Source organism: Pseudorca crassidens, chromosome 4 (assembly GCF_039906515.1).
Source record: "Pseudorca crassidens isolate mPseCra1 chromosome 4, mPseCra1.hap1, whole genome shotgun sequence".
Classification (NCBI taxonomy): domain Eukaryota; kingdom Metazoa; phylum Chordata; class Mammalia; order Artiodactyla; family Delphinidae; genus Pseudorca; species Pseudorca crassidens.
In genome coordinates, this window is record NC_090299.1 from 44,551,423 (window position 1) to 44,574,128 (window position 22,706).

At 44.8% G+C, this 22,706-nt stretch overlaps 1 protein-coding gene across 1 annotated transcript; it reads right to left on the reverse strand.

The window, feature by feature from the left end:
- Positions 1-4,945: 4,945 nt before the first annotated feature.
- Positions 4,946-22,040, reverse strand: QDPR (quinoid dihydropteridine reductase). Its single transcript, XM_067735593.1, has 7 exons — positions 21,828-22,040; positions 19,494-19,586; positions 15,682-15,778; positions 13,351-13,491; positions 9,222-9,330; positions 8,110-8,193; positions 4,946-5,626 (listed from the first exon to the last, which is right to left on the reverse strand). Exons 1-7 carry the CDS (start codon positions 21,924-21,926, stop codon positions 5,521-5,523), a joined length of 729 nt encoding a protein of 242 aa, XP_067591694.1. The 5' UTR covers positions 21,927-22,040; the 3' UTR covers positions 4,946-5,520.
- Positions 22,041-22,706: the final 666 nt, after the last annotated feature.

Below are 22,706 nucleotides of genomic sequence, written 5' to 3' on the forward strand. Positions count from 1 at the left end.
CTAGCCTTTATCTTCCTTCACTTCCCAGCAGCATGTGGCATTGCTGTTCATTCCTTCTTTCTCGATACACTTTCTTCACTTTACTCCCAGGACTGCACATTCTGCCTTATTGGTTGCTCCTTCCAGCGTCCTTTGTTGATTTTTCCTCTTCTTCCCCATCTTAGAGAGCTCAGTCCATGGTCATCTTCTCTGCACACATTTAATGTTTTGCTAGTGGCTTAGTTCAGGCTGCTATAACAAACTACCATGGATTGGGTAGCTTATAAAAAAACAGAAATGTATGTCTCACAGTTCTGGAAGCCGGAAGCCTGAGATCAGGGGGTCAGCATGTCTGGATCAGGGGTCCTGGTTAGGACCCACTTCTCAGCTGCAGCATGCTGACTTCTCACTGTGTCCTCCCGTGGAAGAGAGCAGAGTAGAGGGAAGCCAGCTGTCCCGTGACTCTCACAAGGGCACTGATCCCATTCATGAGGGTTTCACCCAATGATCTCGTGTCATCCTAATTATCTCCCAAAGGCCCCACCTCCTAATATCATCACATTGGGAGGGTAGACTTTCAACATACGAGTTTTGGAAGGAAACAAACATTCAGTCCATAACAGCCAGTGTTTTGCCGCACTGCTCCAAGGTCACCTTCATGGGCTGCTCACAGGTAGACCCTGTGAGCCTTCCTGCGCAGTTGACATCACGCAAAGTTTTGCCAACAGAGAGTGCTAGAAACCCTGTAAGAAGAAGGGGTTCCTCCTCCTGGTTCTGGCGTGTTTCCTTTCTGCTCCTGCCACATGGATACCACGTGCGTGTGGGAGACATGAAGCAGCACTCCCAGGGACAGCTTTGCCTTGAGTTTCGGCAGCACCCCATGGGCAGGATCCCCAGGGAGTCTCAAAGGCACCCCAGTGGGAGTGCTTCTAGCCTCGGTCTCCCTGCACCTTGACAGGGTGTTTCCTGCTTCCCCAGTGACTGTAGAGCAGCACTGGCCCAGGAAACCCAGCGAAGCCACAACCATGTGGCATGTGGCATGTGCCATCCACGGAGCCACAACCATCCTGGCTCCAATGAGGTTCAGATCCCAGCCTTGGGGAGGGGTCTGTCTTCCAAATGTGTCTTTCCTTGAGTACTCTCCCCCAGCCAAAAGGTATTCTTTGGGGTTCTCTTTAGTCCTTTATAGTTAATCTCTTGTTATTCAATAATTCTTCATGTTAAACTTGCCCTGCTTTCATCACGGTGTGGTTTCCACCTCCTAGATGCCATTGACACACTCCCTTAGTGATCTCAGCTAGTCTCCTAGCTTTAAAGCTGTGACAAAGCGAGAGAGAGGAATGAACAAATATACACTACTAAACGTAAGGTAGATAGCTAGTGGGAAGCAGCCGCATAGCACAGGGAGATCAGCTCAGTGCTTTGTGACCACCTAGAGGGGTGGGATAGGGAGGGTGGGAGGGAGGGAGATGCAAGAGGGAAGAGATATGGGAACATATGTATATGTATAACTGATTCACTTTGTTATAAAGCAGAAACTAGCACACCATTGTAAAGCAATTATACTCCAATAAAAAATATAATAATAATAATAAATAAATAAATGTCAACTGTATGCTCATGACCCCAAGTTTTCATCTCCATCCCAGTTCTCTCTCTTGAACTCCAGGCTCAAAATACAATTCGACATCACCACCGGGATAGGAAAGAGCAAACCTGTAAGTCCAAAACTACATTCCTGATATTCCCAGCAAAACTTGCTCTATCCACAGCCTTCTCCATCACATTTGGCAAAAAACTCAATCTTTCCTTCTGCTCATGTCAAAAACCTTGGGAGTCCTCTCTGACTCTTCTCTCTCACCCTCACATTCAGTCCACCAGGAAATCCTGTTGACTCTACCTTCAGAATACACTTTCCTCTCACCACCTCCACCGCTACCACCCTAGCCACCATCATTTCTTGCCTGGATCATCACAACGGTCTCAGGATTATCTTCAACATAACAGCTGGAGCAATTTTTAAAATATATCATGTCACGCCTTTGCTCAAAATCCCCACAACGGCTGCCAAAAGTCCAAGCCAAAGTCCTTAAAATGCACAGCACCTCACATTTTCCATTTTCAAACTGTGCACCAGGCACCCCAGGGAATTCACAGGGTCACCACAGGATAGTTTCCATCTCCTAGGTTAACACAGCGATATCTGTCCCACTGTGACTATTAGATTGTTAGGATCTAACTATTTATAAAGCCACTGTTAGGTATTTCCTTTGATGTAGGGGCACCATGAAAAATTGCTAAGACACTAATGGCACCACGGACCCTAGAAGTTTGGGAACCTCTGCGCCACACGGTCACGTCTCTGGTCTCATCTACAACGGCTCCTTTACTGACCCTCCTTACTCCACTCCAGTCCCCAAGTTCTCCTTAAGCTCCTCAGCCATACCTGGCACACTCATGCGGTGGGGCTTTTGTCTAAAACACTCATACTTCAGATATCCAAGGGGCTAACTTCTGCACCTCCTTTAAGATTTGCTCAAATGTCATCTCTTCAAATGAGGTCCTCCCTCACTGTCTTAGTCAGCTCTGGCTGCCATAACAAAATACCACAGACTGGGCAGCCCAAAGGACTGAACTTAATTTTCTAGAGGTCAGAAGTCCAAGACCAAGGTGCCAGGTGATTTGTTCTTATAAGGACTCTCCTGGCTTGCAGATGGCCACCTTCTCACGTGTATCTTCACGTGGCCTTTCCTTGGTGTGTGCACTGAGACAGACAGAGAGAAAGCACTCTCTGGTGTCTCTTCTTATAAGGACACTAATTGTATGAGATCTGGGCCCCACCCTTGTCACCTCAATCAACCTTATTTACTTCTTTAGAGGCTCCATCTTCAGCCACATTGGGGCTTAGGGTTTCAACATAGGGATCTGCAGGGGGGACACAAACATTCAGTCCATAACTCTACACTGTCTGAAATTGCAACCTCACCTCCTCAACATTCCTTAACCCCCTTACCTTGCTCTTCTTTCCTCACAGTTCACACCTTTTTCACCTACTCTAACTTATATGCAGGCTATATTTCATTGTTTATCGTGTCTGCCCTCAGTGAAACTCTATTGAGGGCAGACAGAGGGCTTTGCCTACTCCATTCACTAGATGTCATACATTAGCGCCTATTACATAGCTGGCACTCAAAACTTACTTGTTGAATGACTGGCTAAAGCATAAGAGAAAAAACATCCCACCTTCCTCATACCTGATCCCATTGCATTCTCTTGGCATGTCACCAGATTGTAAGGCCTAAGGAAAGGAAAAGAAACACATCTAAATAATCAATGATAAGGTCTGGTTTCTAAATGGAATGAAAACATCTCCTGAAATTAATTGTATCCTCAGCAAGTCACTTAACTTATGGGACTGTTTCTTCATCTGAAAACGGCAACCATCTATCTCAGGTATTTTGGGGAGGATGAGATGGAAGAGTGGGCATGTGAGGTGCTGTGACTTCCAGCTGTACTGCTCTCTGGCTGGGGGTCTTGGGCCACTTGGGATGCTATAACGAAATACCAAAGACTGGATGGCTGATAAAAAAAGAAGTTGATTTCTCACAGTTCTGGAACGTGTAAGTCTGAGATCAAGGTGCCAGCAGGGTTGGGTGAGAGCCCTCTTCCAGGTCACAGACTTCTTATTTTGTCCTCACTTGGCTACAGGGCTAGGGATCTTGCTGGACCTGCTTTTAAAAGGGCACTAATCCTATACATAAGGGCTCACCTCCCAATGGCCCCACCTCCTAACACCATCACATTGGGCATTAGGATTTCAAGATATGAATGTACGAATTTTGGAGGAGACACAAAACATTCAGACCACAGCACTGGGTGACTTTGAAGAAATGAGTCCTATCAATCAGAGCTCTCATCTTCTTTCCTATAAAAGTTGGATAATATCTCCTTGAAATGCAGTGTCAAGAATCAAAAAAGACTCCTCAAATAGTTACACACAGAATTACCAGATGACTGAGCAACCCCACACCTGGGTATATATCCAAAAGAACTGAAAAGAGGTACTCAAATACCTGTACAGGAATATGCATGGCAATACTATTCACGGCAGCCAAAAGGCAGAAACAACCCAAACGTCTATCAACAGATGAATGGATGAATGGAGTGTAGTATATACAAACAATGGAATATTATTCAGCCACAAAAAGGAATGAAGTGCTAATAGCTGCTCCAAAGTAGATGAACCTTGAAAACATGCTAAGTGAAAGAAGCCAGACGCAAAAGGCCAGAGAGTGCATGATAGTATTTACATGAAATATCCAGAACAGGTAAATTCACAGACAGAGAGCAGATTGGTGGCTGCCAGGGGCTGGAGACAGGGGGAATGAGGAGTGACTACTTAGTGGGTATGGGGCTGGATTTTGGGGTGATGAACATGTTTACAGAACACTGTGAGTAGACTAAACGCCACCAATTTTTTCATTTTAAAATGGTTAATTTTATGTTATGTGAATTTTACCTCCATAAAAAATTTTTTTTTTTAAGAATTGAAAAAGAAAACACATGGTAAAAGCCTTTATGAATAGCAGCCATCTAGTGACTGGGTTCTGGGCTTAGTTCTGCCACTTACTGGCCATAAGGATGGAAAGTCATTGCTCTGGGTCTCCGTTTCCTCATCTGTAGAATGATGGGGTGCACTAGACCACTAATTCTCAATCAGAACGGCCGGTATCATTCACGTGGGGCACTGCTTCTAAATACACAGGGCCATCCCCCCAGCTTTCAGATTCTGATACGCACAAGAAGGAAATGTGCCTCTGTCACTGTGCTGAGAACACTTACTTCAGGATTTGAATCCACCCCCCTTTCCGAGAACATCAGGCTAAAGACCACTAGCAGCCTATGATTCTAGTACCTTCATCTATGACTGTTTATAAGGTGCGTTTTGATTAAAGAAGACAACACAGTAAATGAAGTCCATTTATTAAGAAGATAAACTCCAAACAATCACAAGTAGTTCTCCTGCGTACTTGGCAAATGCACAGGACAAAGGTACCTTAACAGAGTCCACGGGATTTTGCTTACACTACAGAAGGAGTTCTGTGGCAGTTTAATTCGAGGCTACAAAAACTACGGCTGTGACATAAACGTAACGTTCAAAAATAACTCAGGGTCCAAATGTCCCTGACCCAACAAATCTCTGAACTAGTCAGGTCGACACAGCCACTGGCAGGGACACAGAAACAGAGCCTCAAAATCAATTCAACATGACGCTGAAGCGGAGGGAGCCGTCCTGAGACCTCCTAAATTCCGTGGTTAACACAGACTGACAGTGCTATCGATCTGTGGGCTCCACATGTCTTTATTTCACATAAACCTGTTACCCTGTCCTAGGAGAACAAATGCACATTAGATGAGAGAAAGATAGGACTCACTGTCTCGTACCACGAACAGGATTACAGAAAATGCAAGGCCGGATGTGGCCATGCTAATAGATTAATGACTTTTCTGACAGGCACCTCACAGGCAATGAAACGTAGCTTAAAAATACGCTGGGGTAAGCTCCGTCCTTCCCTTTGTGGTTACCACCTGGATTAGGCTTCCTGAGCTTGGTCGGTTTTTCTCTGTGATCCAGTCATGGAAGGTTCTAGAACAAAGAAGAGAAGCTTTACATTTTAAAAGGAAAAATCTGGACACATGCTTAGAGTCACATTACTGGTTGGGCGGGTGGGGGGTGAGGGCACAGCAGCAGCTGTAAAAACGCCTGTAAGGTCTCATGGACACAAACCCAGGTCCCTGATGATTTCAGAACTTTACTCCTAATTTCTGAGTGGCTAGATTTGGCAAGGTTTTCCTTTTGCTATTTTTCTGCATTGTTGGAATCCTTTATAACACGGTGGTACGATTTCATGTGATTAAAAATAGATTTTAATTAGTTCATTCTAAGAGACAGACATGGGCACAATACTTGACACTTAGCTTATATCACTTCCCAGAATTTAAGAAGAAAGAGAAAAAATTTATTATTTTTTTAACAAAGATTTATGGAGCGCCCACAGCTGTGCCAAGCAATGGGAAAAGATGAAAGAACAGACTATTACAATAAAACGCGTTCGGTGTTGGAATGGGGCATTTAATAACCAACTCTGTGTGGGGAGGGCCAACCAACCGTGCCTGGGGAAGACGGGAGACCTCGTCTAAGAAGAGAGGAATGAAGAAGGGCACAAGGAATTCACAAGGTTTAACAAGTAGCTGATCACTTTTAGAATATTTACTCTCGGTGCTGAGTATACCATCCCCTCCAACAAACCCCAGGTGGGACCTTGGCCCTTCCTTCGCCAGAGAACTCGCAGGAGCTCCCGGGATCTTTAATGCTGATAAGCAACCTGTTGGACCACAGCTGATGTTCAGCTGTCCAGTCATTCGAGCTCCCACTCTGGGGGTTGAACACGTGAAGGCTCAAAATCCCAAGCGCTGCTCCAACTCCCTAAAGTACTGTCATGTGTCCTGAGTCCTCTCTGGGGCAGGGCTCAGGGGACAGTTCTGAAGGAGACCAGTCACAGCTGGATGTGCAGAGGCGTATGTGTTACTTAGGCAGGTTAATAGATGGTCTTACTTCTCCCTCCTCCTTGTCAGCCATCTGGAGTGGGTGGGAGAGAACGCCATTCTAACCATGGACAGCCAAGAAGGTAACATGCTCACAGACGTTGCAAAGCCAGCTTTATGTCAACTTGTCACGTGAGTTTTCAAATACCACAAATGGGTGAGCATGATTTCTGGGGCAAGGCATGGCTGTCCCAGCCCACCCTCTGTCCGTTGTGGCCCAGCACTGGCTTACACACATGGCCCCAGATGTTCCATCCAGGGTCCTGGGTCAATGTCTCTGTCAAGAGACATTGCTGGCAGTAGTGGCCTTTAAAAGGAAACTCAAATGCAAACACCATTCAAGAGTTGTTCCTTCCACAACTTCAAATTGTTTTTTCTTTTGCAGATCCAGCATTAAGCATGATACCCGGTAAAGACAGGAGTAACTGTCGGGACAGTGGTTAAGACCAAGGGCTCTGCAGCCACACTGCCCGGGTCAGATCCTGGCTCTGCTGTGCGACCTTGGGCAAGTTCCTTAGGCCCACACTCCCCATGCCTCCGAGCCCCCAAACCTTAAATAAAAGACGACGGCACCTCCCTCACAGACCTGCTATGAGCATTTAATAAGATCATGGTTATGAAGTGCTTAAACAGTGCCTGGCATGTAAGTGCTATGTAAGTGCTTGTTCCAAACACAGAAGTCCCAAATAGCTCCCAATTCCATTTAAATAAGATGTAACCTCAGGCCAGAAGCAAGCTTCTTCTCAGCCCAAGCTTTAGAAATATCCTGTGCAAACAGCCGTCTCAGACACCGGCTCTGCTGGGCGAGTCCGTCCCCACTCCACGAAGGCAGGGCCTGCATCTTATTCCTCATCGTCCCCGGGCCCAGCAGAGTCCCTGGCCCGAATGGGTGCTCAGTGAACACATGCTTAACACCCCCTTAAATAGAGGAGAGCGGGAAACTGAGATCTAGGCAAACACAAAAGAGCTCACTCTCTCTGTGACCTTGTAGTGCCACCCATACTCACAAAGGGCTGAACATGATTTCGGGGACAAAGGATGCTTCCTGTGGGTTTGTGGCGTGGCACTAATTCAGGCATGTGGGCCCAGATGTTCCATCTAGATCAGCGGCAGATTCCATGCAGCTACTCCTCTTTAACAGACAGAACACGGTTTACAGGCTCCAGGCTTACCCGGCCCTGCTATGGGTCACACACAGTGCTGAGACCTTGGCACACACTTCCACGTCTTACCCTCCTAACAATTATCACCGACCCCCATTATACAGACGGAGAAACTGAGGCCTAGAGCAGTTAAACAACATGCTCAGATTGGCCAGCTGGTGGGTAGAGGAGCCAGGATTCAGGTTGGCACCATCAACCCCTCCACCCCGTGATACTGACAATGAGGTGCAAGGTGCCCTGGGAGGTCAGGTCCTCAGGAACCACCCAAGCTGATAAGCCAAGATAACACGGGCCTGTCCTTTCTCCCACAAGAGGCAGAGAATGGAAGCTGCTGAGTCACTGAAATGACTGTGATACTCACTCGACCAGGAATTCCAAGGGTGTCCAGGAGCTGAAGTCGGCCTCAGGCATTGATTTCCTGTTCATCGGTGTGTCCAGGGTAACCCTGCGAGCACAGAGATAAGCGTGTCACATGTGCCTCCCCCTCAGAACAACAGCTGCCCGGCCCTCCTTGGCCAGGAAAGTATGTGGAGAGATCACACGAAGATAATCAGGGAGAGGCCAGGAAGCCGTCCACAGTTACAGAGATCACATCCCAGCCTGACTCAACCAAGCGCTTCAGAACTCACCCTTCGGGCAGACAGGAACAAAATGAAAGGGCCATGTTTTGCCTTTTTTCTAAAACACCGTCTTTACTAAAGTAAACTGTTCTGCTGTTTATGTCTCCATTCACTCCCTGAAATGTGGCAGACTCATATCTCAGGTTTTTGTATGTGTAATCATAATATTCCTTTAAATATGGGGAAAAGACAGCCTCATCCTTCATTTTGTGGCTGTTTTCCATGAAATCTTCCAATTTTCAGCAAGGGAATACAGAATTCAGATATGTACGACTTTCCCAAGAACCTTCAGGCCTCGGAAATCATTCAAAATAGCCGCGAGACCAAGTCACAGAATCACAGAAGCCCACAAATGAATGCGTGGACAGCCCAGTCCCCTAGCAGACAGACATCCTCTTTATAGGAGCACAGCTAAGAGACAAGCCATTTGGTCCTGGAATCCCTCCAGAAACGTCTCCCCGTAGTTTCCCATATTCTCCCCCAGGCTCCCCCTCGCCCATCCCACAAACCTAATACAGTCTCTCTTCTACACCGACCTTATAATGACTTGAAAGACAGAACTACAAATAATAAAATTAAATGTGTAAACTATTTTTTAACAAGGAGGGAGGGAGGGACAGATAGAGGAAAGGAAAAAAACAAGAAAGAGGCAAGAGAGACCTATCCCATCAGCCAAGCAACCATTCTGGAAAGCCCAGGACAATCCAAAACCTAAACAGGTACCTTCAGGGCCTCTGGTGAATTTCAGAAGCCAAGGTGACGGCACACACACACCCCTGGTGTAGAGTGACTCTAGGACACATGTGAACTCTCAGCCGTGGGGCAGAGGTGGGGGAGACTCCCCAGCACTTACGGGAGCACGGCGATGGCAGCAGACCCGGACGGCATGCCGCTGTCCTTCCCGGCCAGGCTCTGGCAAAGCTGGTGAACCGCACCCTTGGCCATGCCGTAGCCAATCATCCCTGGGAAATAAGGAGAAAGCATTTCAGTGACCACTGGCCGCCACTGGTATGTCCAAAGAACACCACGCCAGGGTCCAGAAGAGGACGGGAAAAGAGAACCAGGGACGTCCATGGAGAGAAAGTGGAAGGGACATAACCTTCTATTTGCCTGGTACTTAATATTTATCACAGAAGCCATGAGGTTAATCCTATTTTTATTGCTAAGGAATCAGAGGCTCGGACAGGGTGAGTAATATGCCCAGGCTCACACACAGACTCGCACCGAGGCCAATGGAGAGGTTAAAAGCCAAGCAAGAGTTCTGAACCCTTGTATCGACAACTGCTTGTGAGTAGCCTGCACACATCCACCCTGGGTGCCCAATGGGTCAGCAAAACCGAGCAGTCATTTGAAGCGCAGGCTTTAGAGTCAGGCTGAGCAGGTTCAAAGCCCACCTCTTCCACTTACCACTAAAGAAATCCAGGCGGGTTCTCAAAACCTTTCTAATCCTCAGTTATCCCATCTGTAAAATGGGGATAAAGTACTTAATTCTAGGCTCAGGACAGGGCAGGACTTCCATAAGTGTTTCCCATCAGATTAATAGAAGTGCTATGGCCTGGAGTCCAACTCCTTGGACTTAAAGTATACCATCTGGGGAAATTCCTTAGTGGTCCAGGGTTAGGACTCCACGCTACCACTGCATGGGGCACAAGTTCGATCCCTGGTCCAGGAACTAAGATCCCACAAGCCACGCAGCACAGCCAAAAAATAAAGTATACCATTTGAGCAATTGTGACATATGGGCATACAAGCTACCTATTAGCCTTCCTTTCCTCCCATGAGTCAGCAAATGCTTGCTAACAGAAGTAAGGCATGCCTTCTTTTATTGAAGTACAGTTGATTTACAACGTTGTGTTAATTTCTGCTGTGCAGCAAAGTAATTCAGTTATACATCTATATACATTCTTTTTTTAATATTCTCTTCCATTATGGTTTATTACAGGAGGTTGAATATGGTTCTCTGTGCTTCACAGTAGGACCTTGCTGTTTATCCAGTCTATATATTGAATACAATAGCTTATTAGGACAGGTTTCCGTCTGAACCCCCAGACACATGGCAAGCGAGGTCTCTCTCCTCTCCAAAGTTCCCCACAGCACCCAGCTGTAGGTGCACTAAATGCAGTTATCACAGTAACAAAGAATGGTTAATTGCTGTCAACACCCCTCCACCTTCGGAAAACCACTACTTCCAAAGGTCAGCAGTGCCCTTAAAAACCCCAGCAGGCATGCTGTTTAAAGAATAACAACTGAGGAGGCATCAGAGGCCCAGGGGGAGGTGGGGCTCACAGCCCAGCCAAGAAACCAATCACTGAACCGCTTCCACAGTAACCTCAAATTGCAAAAGAGGGTCAAGGTTTCAAAAAGTTATTTAGAAGTACAAGAAGAATATTTCACCAAACCTGGCTTCTCTGTTTAATTAGGGGCAGGAGGCCAACAATGGCAGGAAGATCTAATAGTAATTAAAATAAACCAGTGCATGAATCTCATTCGTTCAGCCCCTGTCCCCAGCAAACTCCTAGGACTCTCTCTTCATTCCACTCAAACAGCATGAAAGCAGGGAATCGGATGAAGAAAGAAACAAGCAGCCAGCAGCCCTAATGGTTTAATTCCACAGAATTCTACACAATGCGGGTAAGGGCATCATTGGCAAGATATGGAAAAAAATGCATATCATTAAGAAGATAAAAACTGTCTTTCCAATTACAAAATGATCCGTGTAGTCCCTAAGGACTGATTTCCAAACATAAAACACATCCTTAAATGGTAAACAAAAGTGATCACCATCACTTCCATATAGTTTATGCTCCAGTGGACAGTCTACAAATACAACCTTTGACATAGGAGGGTGAGGGTTTTCTCAGTATCTTTCCAAGTGAAAAACTTTCTATTTTTGAACAACTCTTCTTGGGTTTGAAGGACTCTTAAGCCTGCTCATCACCTGCTTTCACAGATTTCCCCCATATTTTTCTGGGGTCCGAATCAATTAAAAGATTTCATGACTCAAATAAGTTTAACAACATCTAACTAACGAGCTGAAAGATGAACAAATTTATTAACATCTGAAGCAAGAGTAACTGAGCAAAAGTAAGCCTGGAGTAAATAATAATAATAGTTCACATTTACTACTGACCTAATACCTTTTCTAAACCATTTACATCCATTAAGATGTTTACAAGTCACAACTAACCATATAAAGGAGGTATTACTATTTACCTTCATTTTACAGATGACAAAACTGAGGTTCAGAGAGGTTAAGTAACTTGCCAAATATCGCACAGCAACTAAATGGCAAAACCACAATACAAAATCAACCCACGTAGTTCCAGATCCCATAGTCTTAATCAGCATCTGAAACTATAAGCAAAGAATGATATTTACAAACCAAAGGCAAGTAGAAGACTCTTTTGTCCTTCAGAAAAATTAGTCTTTCAGTCCTAGGGTTTTTTTTCAATGTCAAGCTATTACTCATTTCTCTATTTACTTTCTAGTACCTCTGCTCTATGTCACCTTTAATAAAAATCAGATCTTAACCCAACTAGCATCTAACATATGCACAGCTTTAATCATTGCAATAGCCACGGACTTGTAAGATCACATGCTCTGAGAAACATGATAAGAAAATGAGTGGCAAGAAATTATTAATTTGTAACAGCCTCACAGTTAAGTTAGTTACATTAAAATCGAAAAAGGTGCTCAAGGTTTCCACCACTTACTAAAGAGATCCCAAAAAAGTCCCCCCCCCCTTTTTTTAAGAAGAGTTCAATGTAGGTAGTCGAGATAAGACAGTTTCTGCCTCCCTGTGCTAACTCCCTGACCCCCTGCTTAAATTCTCTTAGCCCGATCTCAAAGGGAGAGTGACGGGTTGAACTGTGCCCCCCAGCCAAACTCAGATATTGAAGTCCTAACCCCCCATACCTCAGAATGTGACTGTATTTGGAGATGGGAGGTAATTAAGTTAAAATGAGGTCATTAGGGTGGGTCCTAATCCAATATGACTGGTATACTTCTAAGAAGAGGCAATTTGGACACAGACAAACACAGAGGGAGGACAATGCAAAGACACAGGGAGAAGACAGCCATCCACAAGCCAAGGAGAGAGGCCTCAGAAGAAAGCAACCCTGCTGACACCTTGATCTTGAACTTCTAGCCTCCAGAACTGTGAGAAAATACTTATGCCACCCAGTCTGTGGTACTTTGTTATGGCAACCCTAGCAAGCTAACACAGGGAGTACAAAATGCAAAGGGAACTTGGATCTGCGTGATGTAATGAAAAAGCACAGAATTTAAAAATGATCAGGGTTTCAATTCAATGTACGTTTGCAACTTATTTTTTGCATAACCCAGACAAATTACTTACCCTCTCTAAGTTTTAGTTTCCTTATCTGTAAAATGAAAAAGATAATAATGACCTCTACCCCAGGATTAAATGACTATATATAATAAGACTTACCATGTGCCGGGCACTTTGTACATATTAATACCTCTAACACCCTATAACTACCTTCAAAGTAGATATTACTGTCACTACATTACAATTAAGGAAACTACAGCAGAAGTATCGTCAAAGAGAACAAATGATTGTTCTAGGCCACACAGCTAGGGTGAAGAATCTACCTCAGCGCCTCTCGCTCTACAGCTCACACTATCCTTGGGACACGTGAACACAATGTGACTATTACCTAGCTGATAGCTACTGCAACACCATTCATTCCCTGGGTGCATCACAGATAAATAAACAAGATGAGGGGCTGCCAGATTACAGCGGTCCTTCACCACCGCGAACATGAGGACAATGCAAATGAAAAGATCAGGAGTTTTTCCCCTAAAAAAATTTGGGCCTAAAAGGAAGCAAAATCTATCAAACTGTAAAGCACCTGAGAGGGTAAAGGGCTTTAATTGTCCTCATCTCACGGAAGTGTCCAGCAACCCCAGCAAGCAAGTATTAGCATCCCCATTTCGCAGACAGGGAAATGGAGGCTCACCTGGAGTCCCATCCAGGGCGGCCTTGGCCCCTGCCAAGGTCAGGAGGCCTCCTTCTTTGAGGTGCTTGGTGGCCAGGTGGCTGGAGATGGTCGACGTCCAAATGCTCTGCTTCCACATCAGGTCACAGTTTTTAAAGAGAGCTGAGCAAAGAAACACATGAGGTGAGCGTTCACAGGGAAGAAAATGACAGGTGAGCTCGGCTCATGGCGCCCGACACTCCAGGAAGCCCTCACAGCCACTCTGTGTCTACAAGGAGATCTAATACAAACAGCCCAGGGCTTGCGGTCAGAGACACGGGTTCGAATCCAGGCCACGTGATCACCTGAGTCTCAACTTCCTCACCTGTAAACTGGTAAACGTCAGCCGATAAATGAGGACTGTTGACAAAATATGCAGGACTGGCTTTAATTCAAACATTGTCCTACTTCATAAAGGGCATTAGATCTATAATTAGAACCTATATATCTAAGTCAGGTTTTATCTGTGATGAAAATCTCAGGGACTATTACCATCTGGACATAAAGAGGGCTTTTAGGGAGCTACATTTTTTTATGGCTGAAAGTTTAATGTCAGCTTTAAAGACGCTTTCAAAGAAAGCTGAAATAACAACCATTTTGCAGTTGTTTTAACCCTCTGGCCTTCCAGAGACGTGAGGAGGAATAAGTGGTAAGGAGTGTCACATCACCAGCTGAACAGTTGTCCCCTTCCTCCCTCACAGGACACACAGAACCCAGTGATGCTGCGCCCATGACCCAGAAAGAGAGACCTCCTGATACAGGAGGAGGGGTCTTCAGTAGGTGACAACCAAGGTACTGCATTTCCCTGCTAAAAAGAACTACAAAAAAAAGAAAAAAAAGGATGGACCCACATGTATCACTTCTTGTTACCAAAATACACAAAAGGCCATCAGGGTGTTTTGCCAACCTGATCACCACACAAAATACCAATTTCACATTTAAGTGTAGTTCACAGAAAATCAATTCCTTTTTAAATGGCTTTGGCTGATAAATGTAGAAGGAATGATAGAATTAGAAAACTACCATTTTCCAATCCCCAATGGGATGACTGACTCAGGTAGAGATTACCAATGGATGCTTATAACCATTAGGTTTTGGGAATCTGGGGTTCTCAAGGTGTTTGGGAACAGGATATTCATACACAATGCCCAAGTACTATCCCATAGGTCACTTATAATTGCAAACAGAAAAATGAACCTTTATGATGGAAATCTATCAGCTTGCCACCTTAACCAAGCATGAAATTTGGCATCCCTCTGGATGGAGAAGGCCATGTGACATGGTAAGCTCCCTATGTGATGCAGTGTGAAGTCCACATCACTCAGGAAGCATTCTCACCTCAAAATATTTAACCTGAATCTAAGCAAGCCTCTAGACCTACCTTCCAGTTCACAGGAAATACCAGGGACAGAGGAACAAGGTAAATGATACCTTAAAGAAACAGTTTGACAAATTCAGTGTGGGTGACAGTCTATATGAAAACTGCCCTGGACCTGCCAAGTCTGTCACAGGAAAAAAACACCATTCTAGATTAAGAGACTAAAAACAACAATAAAATGCAGTACATAAACCCTGACTGGAACAAATTTAGAGAAAACAACTATGAAAGATATGGAATAAACTGAGGTAATCAGAACATGAGCTGATACTATTAATCTTATAGAATCACTGTTAATTTTCTTAGGTATGAGAATGGTATTACGATAATGTGGGAGAACAGCTTCATCTTTGGAGGCGCATGTTGAAATATAGTGAAGTGTCAAATTACTCTCAAATGATCAACAACAACAACAAAATACACACACAGAGGACACACATGTAAGAAAGCAAGAGAATGCAAGTATAGCAAATGTTAACAAGGATTGAATCTAGACAGAGGACATCAGGGTGTGCGTTGAACTGTTCTTTCAACTTTTCTGTATATCTGAAAATGTTCATAATAAAAAATGGAAAATATACTCAGCTTTAACAAAAGCTCAGTTTTGAGTCCTTTTGACCTTCAGAATGATCTCTCCATTCCATTCACATCCCCCAACTCCCAGTAATAAGCCCTGAAAGACTGGGGTAGAAACAATGCTGATTTCATTTCGTCTCCTTTTTAAATGTCAATCTCAAGGTCCCTCTGCCCTAACCCCCTTCTATGGGAAGTTTTTTCTTTATCTGTAAAACAGGGTGTTGATCCCTACCTCACAGCTACAGTAAAGCTTCTGGGAGACATACAGGAAAACATCTGACCTGACACGTAGTATAGACCCAACCCCACGCACCTGGACAAAGAGAAGAGCAAAATGACTAACTCAGAAAAGGACTCACACTTGGACTTGGCATTGCCCCCAGCCCATCCTCCAGCCACACAAAGGATCGCGTCCACCTTCTCTGCACCCAAGAGCTTTCCAACCTCAGCCGTCACCTGAAATAAAAGGGTTGGGAAGATGCACAAACAGTCAGGTAAACCGCAGCAGGCTGACATCTTTACAGTCACCTCTCTTTATTTTTCACTTCTTTTTAAGTCAGTTCACAGTACCTGGCAATTAATACTTTGAAAATAAGATGCAGGACCAATTTATAATGGACATTTGGATAGTGAAGCTCGACTACATTTCAGTGTGATTTTTATAAAACAACCCAGTCTTCTTCTGAACATCTAAAGGGTGGAGACATATGCATCCCTGGAATAAAACAATAAATAAAGTAGGAAAAGTTTTAAAAAAAAATCACCTAGGGCTTCACTGCCTACAGCTAGCCTTCTGGTATACTTCTTTGCCGACTTGCTTTGCAAATCACAGAATCATAATCTGAAATAATCAATTCCACTCTCCTTGGAATACAAGTATCCCATTAACTGCAACTCCAAGAAAAAAAAAAGCCAAAGAGAAATTATTTTTTTTTAAAAAACAATAAAAAATAGTCGACAGCAAAATGTTGGTAAACAATGAGTACATGGGGGTTCATTTTAATTCTCTATTTCTGTCTGATTAAAATGTTTAAAGTGTTGAAAACATATACATGTCCTTTTATTACAATTTATTAAAACAAAAGTCTGACAAGACAGACAATCCTGGTCATTACCCATGACCCTTTTCCATGTTTTTCTGGAAGGCATCTATGCTCACCACTATACCATATTTTTTCTGGAATGGCTGAAAGGACCACAGCCTCTCAATAGCTTTGTTAAGATCAATCTTCTTAAGACTTAACACAATGGTGTTAAGTGTAAATGGTGTAATTCTCCCAGCAGTAACATTTCAGTCTCTGACTGCTTTCCCTAACTATTTCCGAGCCTTAAATTACTTTTTCAAGGGACTTCCCTGGCGGTCCAGTGGTTAGGACTCCGCACTTTCACTACGCAGGGCACAGGTTCAATCCCTGGAACTAAGATCCTGCAAACCATGAGGCCCAGCCAAAAACAAAAATTACTCTTCCAAAGAGACTGCATTAGCAATGGAAATCAATCTTTCCTCTCCGTACATTCTATACCTAAAGCTTTCATTTTAAGAAGATTTCTGAATATCCCTTGGCAAGTATCTCACCTAATCCTGATTTAGCTTTTGTTGACCTTTTGCCTGTTACCCTGGTTCCCCGGCTGCCCCTCCCTTGATTTCTAAGCCACACCCTGCTGCCAAGAGCCCAGATCCCAGCTGCAGGAAATTGGATCATTTCCCCTGACCTCTGTACAGGCACACAACCTGTGCTCTCTACTTTTTAGGGAAGCATGGAGCCCGTACCAACAATGCACCTGCTTGATTTGTTTTTTTACAACCTCTGTCTTTTATTTTTATAATAAAATTAAAACGAGGCATTTTAAAACTCCTTCCCCTTAAATTCTGCTTTCTGCCCAATAGTCTTCTAAAGATTTAGTACTTCTCTCACTTCTTCATCTTATCACTGTCATTGTGAATTTCCAATCCAGGGGGCCAATTTTACGTGTATTAGGATTGAACTTCCTCTTCTGGAGCTTTAGAAACAAAAACTGGATGTCATGTTTTTGTCCAGAAATTCTTAATTGAGTGACTGGGGGATGAGAGAGTATCCTACAGGAATGGTTAAAGATTTTAAAAGCTAAGCTTATAATAATGAAGGCATTTCCCAATCTTCATCGTAAAGATGCACTGTATGGTCAAGACTCAGATGCGGACAACTTCACATTCAAAAAGGGATACAGACATCAGAAACCTGCAATTAAAGGAGCAGGAGAGACGTTGATTACAGAGAACCACGTCTGGAGGAGCTGCTGCTATCCAAGCCCAGATGCCTTCCTAGCATTTGGTTTTAGTGTTCATTACTTTATTCACATGAAGCTATTTTGCTGAGAATCAACTTAAGGTACAGTTAAGAGCACAGACATCAAACCCCCACTGCCCAGGTTCAAATCCTAGCTCTGCCACCTACTAGCTTTGACCTTGAGCAAACACCAGGGACTTCTATGCCTCAGACTCCTCATTTCTAAAAGGAAGATAAAATGAGAAACTGTTTTACAGAGATTGAGTTAATGCAAATGCAAATACGGCACTTAGTATGGTATCTAACACACAACGAAGCCACGTCAAGTTTTACTATTAGGTCCATTAAAGACAATAATATTAAATATAGGAAACATTGAGAGCATATTATAAAAAGTAAGGACAACAAAAATCTACATTTTGGAATAAGTCAGCTGGGTTCCTATATTCTAAACTATGTCAAACTGATGCTTTAGGAAGAGCAAATGAGCAGTTACAGTATAGTCATAATTTATTTGGGATTTTTTGGGGGGGGTTGCCACACTGTACAGCATACAGGATCTTAGTTCCCCAACCAGGGATCGAACCCAGGGCCCCTGCAGTGGAAGCGCAGAGTCTTAACCACTGGACTGCCAGGGAAGTCCCAGGGTTTTTAAAACATTTTTAGATTTATACATGTATATGTTTGGAGAAATGGACTGTCAGAAAATATAACAAAATATTAACTGCATCGTGAGAACAGAAATGATTTCCTTCTCCTTTTTGCTTTACTGTATTTTCTATATCATACATGCACTACTTTTAAAATTTTTTAAATTTGTTTTAAGAAATAGCTGAGGGTTGGCATGAGAACCATATAAAGCACATCCTCATGCAGCTGGTGGGAACAGCTCTTTCAGAAAGGCAGAACCGCTTAAGAGCATCTCAGATATTTATACCAAGATATCCATCAAATTGTTAACAGTGCTTCCTTCTGGGCAGGGAGAGGTGACACTATCACAGAGAGAAAGAGGGGTATTTCACAATTTACCTATATATTTGTATAGTTTTGTTTAACTTCTTATTTTACAGTAAGCCTATAATTTTATTTTCTTTATTTTTTTTTTTTTTGTGGTACGCGGGCCTCTCACTGCCGTGGCCTCTCCCATTGCGGAGCACAGTCTCCAGACGCGCAGGCCCAGCGGCCATGGATCACGGGCCCAGCCGCTCCGCGGCATGTGGGATCCTCCCGGTCCAGGGCACGAACCCGAGTCCCCTGCATCGGCAGGGGGACTCCCAACCACTGCGCCACCAGGGAAGCCCAAAAGCCTATGATTTTATAATTAGAAACAACCTGCTTTGTTAGTATTCTTGCTTTGAACGGGGGGAGCCCACTTTTTAGAATGTATGCTAAATAAATAATCAGAGATAGAGACGAAGAAGTTCACCACAGTATTCTTGATAATGGTAAAAAAAAAATTTGCAAAAAACTTAAATGTATAATTAAGTGCAAACTAAACAAACTGTGGCCAATCCACACAAAGAAAAATTACATGTCAACAGGTTTTATTAAGTGATCTGAATAAGTATCTAAGTTAAAGGTTAAGTTTTTAAAAAAAAGCTGACCATGACATACAAAATACGAATTTATTTCAACTTGTAAAACTAGTAACATATAGTACGCATAGTTTGTAAGACAAGAAAATGGGCCAAAATGTGAACTAACTAGTGAGCTAACTAGACATGAATTATGGGCTATTTATCTTTGTGGTTTTTTTCATTTTTTCCAAATTTCCCTCCATGAGCACAAATGGCTTTCATGATTAGAGAAATAATACCTGAAAAAAAGGAAGAGCACACAGCCGGTGGAACCCTATCCCCAGCGTTCCCCTACCACATGCGCAGTAGGGCCTTCCCTAGACTTACCTGGTCAGCCTGCTCCGTAAACGAGTCTGTCATTTTAACCAGGACGCTGGCACTGGCCTCTTCATTCTCCACGACGTCGATGCTGGCGACCCACTGGATCAAGGAGAAAACAAGCTTCGGTCAAGAGACAGTCAGTTGTTAAAGATCCATGCCCAGGAACTCGGGGAGTGGAGGCACATAAGAGGCTTTACATGAAAACCCCCTAGAGAAAGGATCTAGCAACCGACCTCTTGCACTCTTTGCAGGGCATCTGGCTTCAGCCAGTGTACCCCTTACTGAGCCCCAGGCTAGCCCATTCTCCCCCCAAACACCTTTTCCTCCTCCACTCTCACCTCTGAAAGCCAAACCCTGATTGTGCAGAGACCCCCTAGACCAGGGGTCTGCAAACCTTTTCTGTAAAGAGCCAGAGAGTAAATATTTTAGGCTTTGCTGGCCATACAACCTCTGTTGCAACTACTCAACTCTGCTATTATAGCTGGAGGGCAGCCACAGACAACAGTAAATGAATCAATGAATGAGCGTGGCTTCTGTGCCAATTAAACTTCAGACACTGAATTATGAATTTCATATAATGTTCACATGTCACAAAATATTACTCTTCTTTTGATTTCTTTTCAACCATTTAAAAATGGGGAACTATTTCTAGCTCTTGGGCTCTATGAAAAAAGGTATCAGGCAGGATTCAACCCACGGAGAACTGGAGTTTTCTGACCACTGCCCCAGAGCATAAAGGGATGACTGTGGGTTCAGAAATTAGATCAGGCTTTGAATCCTGGTTCTGCCCTATAGCGGCTTTCTCGTTCACCCACTCTGCAGAGGTTCCTCACCTGTAAAATGGGGGGTTGTCAACAATGAACGGTGTTAGTGTGAGAGGTAAATGAAATGTAAGATTCTACAGCTGCTGGCACAGGTGACACATGGTTCTTACTGAAGGTAAGGACTGAAGGTAAGGACTGAAGGTCCCAGAGATAAGCATGTCCACCACAAGCTTTGAAGAACACAGCATCCTTTCAAAACACTCACTACTTCTGTGTCACAGCCATGGGGGATACTGAGACAAAGAAAAGGTTCTATCCCCGCCTTCCCAGAGCCCCCAGGAAGAAAGGCAGAGAAAGACAGGAGAGTCACAGGTAAATCAGCTCCGCAGATTCACCAAGTCAAAGGGCCAAAGTGCCCGCACCGGGAGGAAGCACAGCCCTTGTATCTATAATGTAGGTGGATACAGGAGCCCTGTATTAAAGTTACAGGAAAGGAAACTAAGAGTATGTAGGAGCACAGTGCTTGGCCTTTGGCTGGCAGTCCTTAAGTGTTCCCATTGTCACCACCATCCACGGCTGCAGACCTGGGAAGATACCCTAAGACAGGTAAGTGGTGGGAAGGTGATGTATTTAGAATCCTTCAAAGCATATTCCTATACCAGACTGTGAGTAAGAAGAAAACCCTGGCACCCTTTCTCTCTGGTCCCAGCGCACCCTTGCTCAGGCTGCTGCTAAGTAAACACCCACGAAAGCTCCCCAGAGTGGGGTCCCTGAGTAAGAAACAGCTGCAGCAAGAAGAAACTGTGGGCTTGCGCGCGGAGCCCTGTGGCTGCTGGGGTCAGGGTCCCTGACCCCGCCACAAGCTCAGTCGTCTCTTCCTTGCTGCTTTCTGGGGAGTGCCTACTGATTATGCAAAGTAGTAGAAGTAATCTTTGCAAAACAAAAGGCATTTGCAGGGCTTCAAAGTATCACATATAACGGAAGCAAATGGAACAGAGGTATATATCAATAATATATATGTATGTATATCAATAATAGCTAACATTTAAATAGCTTTTACCACGAGTCAAGCAATTTACAATTTATGCACAACGACGCCATTCATCTCATTTAATCTTCGTAACTCCCCTAAGGGATAAATACTATTATTATCCCCATTTTACGGATGGGGAAACTCAAGTTCGCTGACGTTAAGCAATCCGTTCATGGTCATAGGGCTAGTAACCCCAGGCAAGCAGTGTGATTCCAGATCCTTCCTTCTCATTACCTCTTCCTCCGTCTCTGTTCTCTCGAGTCATGCCAGACTTTCCGGGCCTGGAAGAGGCCGACGGAGCAGCCGCCGCATGCCCCCGAACCCTTCTCCTTGGAGAGCAAAGGCCCTGCACCTCGGGCCCCGGGGTACGCACGCACTCGGAGACAGAACAGACGTGTGGACGTGTGCATACATGTGCAATCACCCATGTCTGGGGGTGCTCGGGGGCCCCCAGCTTCCTTCCAGACCGCGCTCCGGCGCTGCACCGGCACGCCCCTCTGGGCCCCAGTCACCACGGTGCCCGCCCGCAGCCCGCCGAATTACCCAGTTGCGGGCGCGGAACGCCTGCACGCATCGGGAGCCCAGCGCGCCCCGGCCGCCGTACACCAGCACCCGGCGCGTCTCCCCTGCTACCGCCGCCATCCCGCTCCTCCGGCTCGGCTTCCGCTGCTCTGAAAGGCCCTGAGCACGAACGTGGCGCTCCGCCCCGGCCGCCTACCCCGCCAAGAGGGACCGCGCGTCTGCCGCGCCCGCAGCCGAGCCCGCTGCCGCCGCCTAGCGCGCAGCCACACTCGGCGAGCAGGGCCGCGCCCCCTCATCCCCCGCCCGCTGCCCCGCCCCAGCCCCAAATAAACACCCACGCACGGCGAGAAGTGATCTCGAAGTGCCGTTTCATTTTAGTGTGCACAACAAGCCTATGACAAGTTAGGAAACTGAAACAGGAGAGTCTCAGCCGCTTGCCCAGAAGAGTAGGAATTCGAACCCAAGTCTTTAACAGGGTTCTGCCTAACCACACCTCCATTCAGCCTGGAGGAGCATGGGCTTGTTGAAGATCCGTCGATTCCCCCAGAATTTTTTGAAAGATAACTGCTTAACCCCTAAAACACCAAAAATTGACATAGGTCCATCATTTGGGGCAGAGATAGGATGCAAAGGTATTACACATGGCCTGCCTTCTCAAAGCGTGCTTCATGTTACAATAAGGATAACGAATGTTATTGGTCACTTACTAATGTGCCAAGCACTCTCGTAAGCCTTTTATAAGTATTTTGTTGTTCATTACTAGAAAAACATTTGTAATGTCAAGGTTATTGTGATGAAGACAGCTGTTGCATTTCAAAGACCTGATCTCCAGCCCCAACCCTGACATCCAGTTTTCTCAGGAGAGAAATGTCTGGAATAGCACATCCCCTGCCTACCACA

Coding starts and splice junctions, on each gene's coding strand:
- QDPR (XM_067735593.1), bottom strand. CDS start 21,926: ATGGCGGCGGTAGCAGGGGAGACGCGCCGGGTGCTGGTGTACGGCGGC. Junction 13,492..15,681: donor GGGCAATGCCAAGTCCAAGT/GTGAGTCCTTTT, acceptor TTCTTTGCTCAG/CTCTCTTTAAAAACTGTGAC. Junction 5,627..8,109: donor CCCTTGGAATTCCTGGTCGA/GTGAGTATCACA, acceptor TCTTTGTTCTAG/AACCTTCCATGACTGGATCA.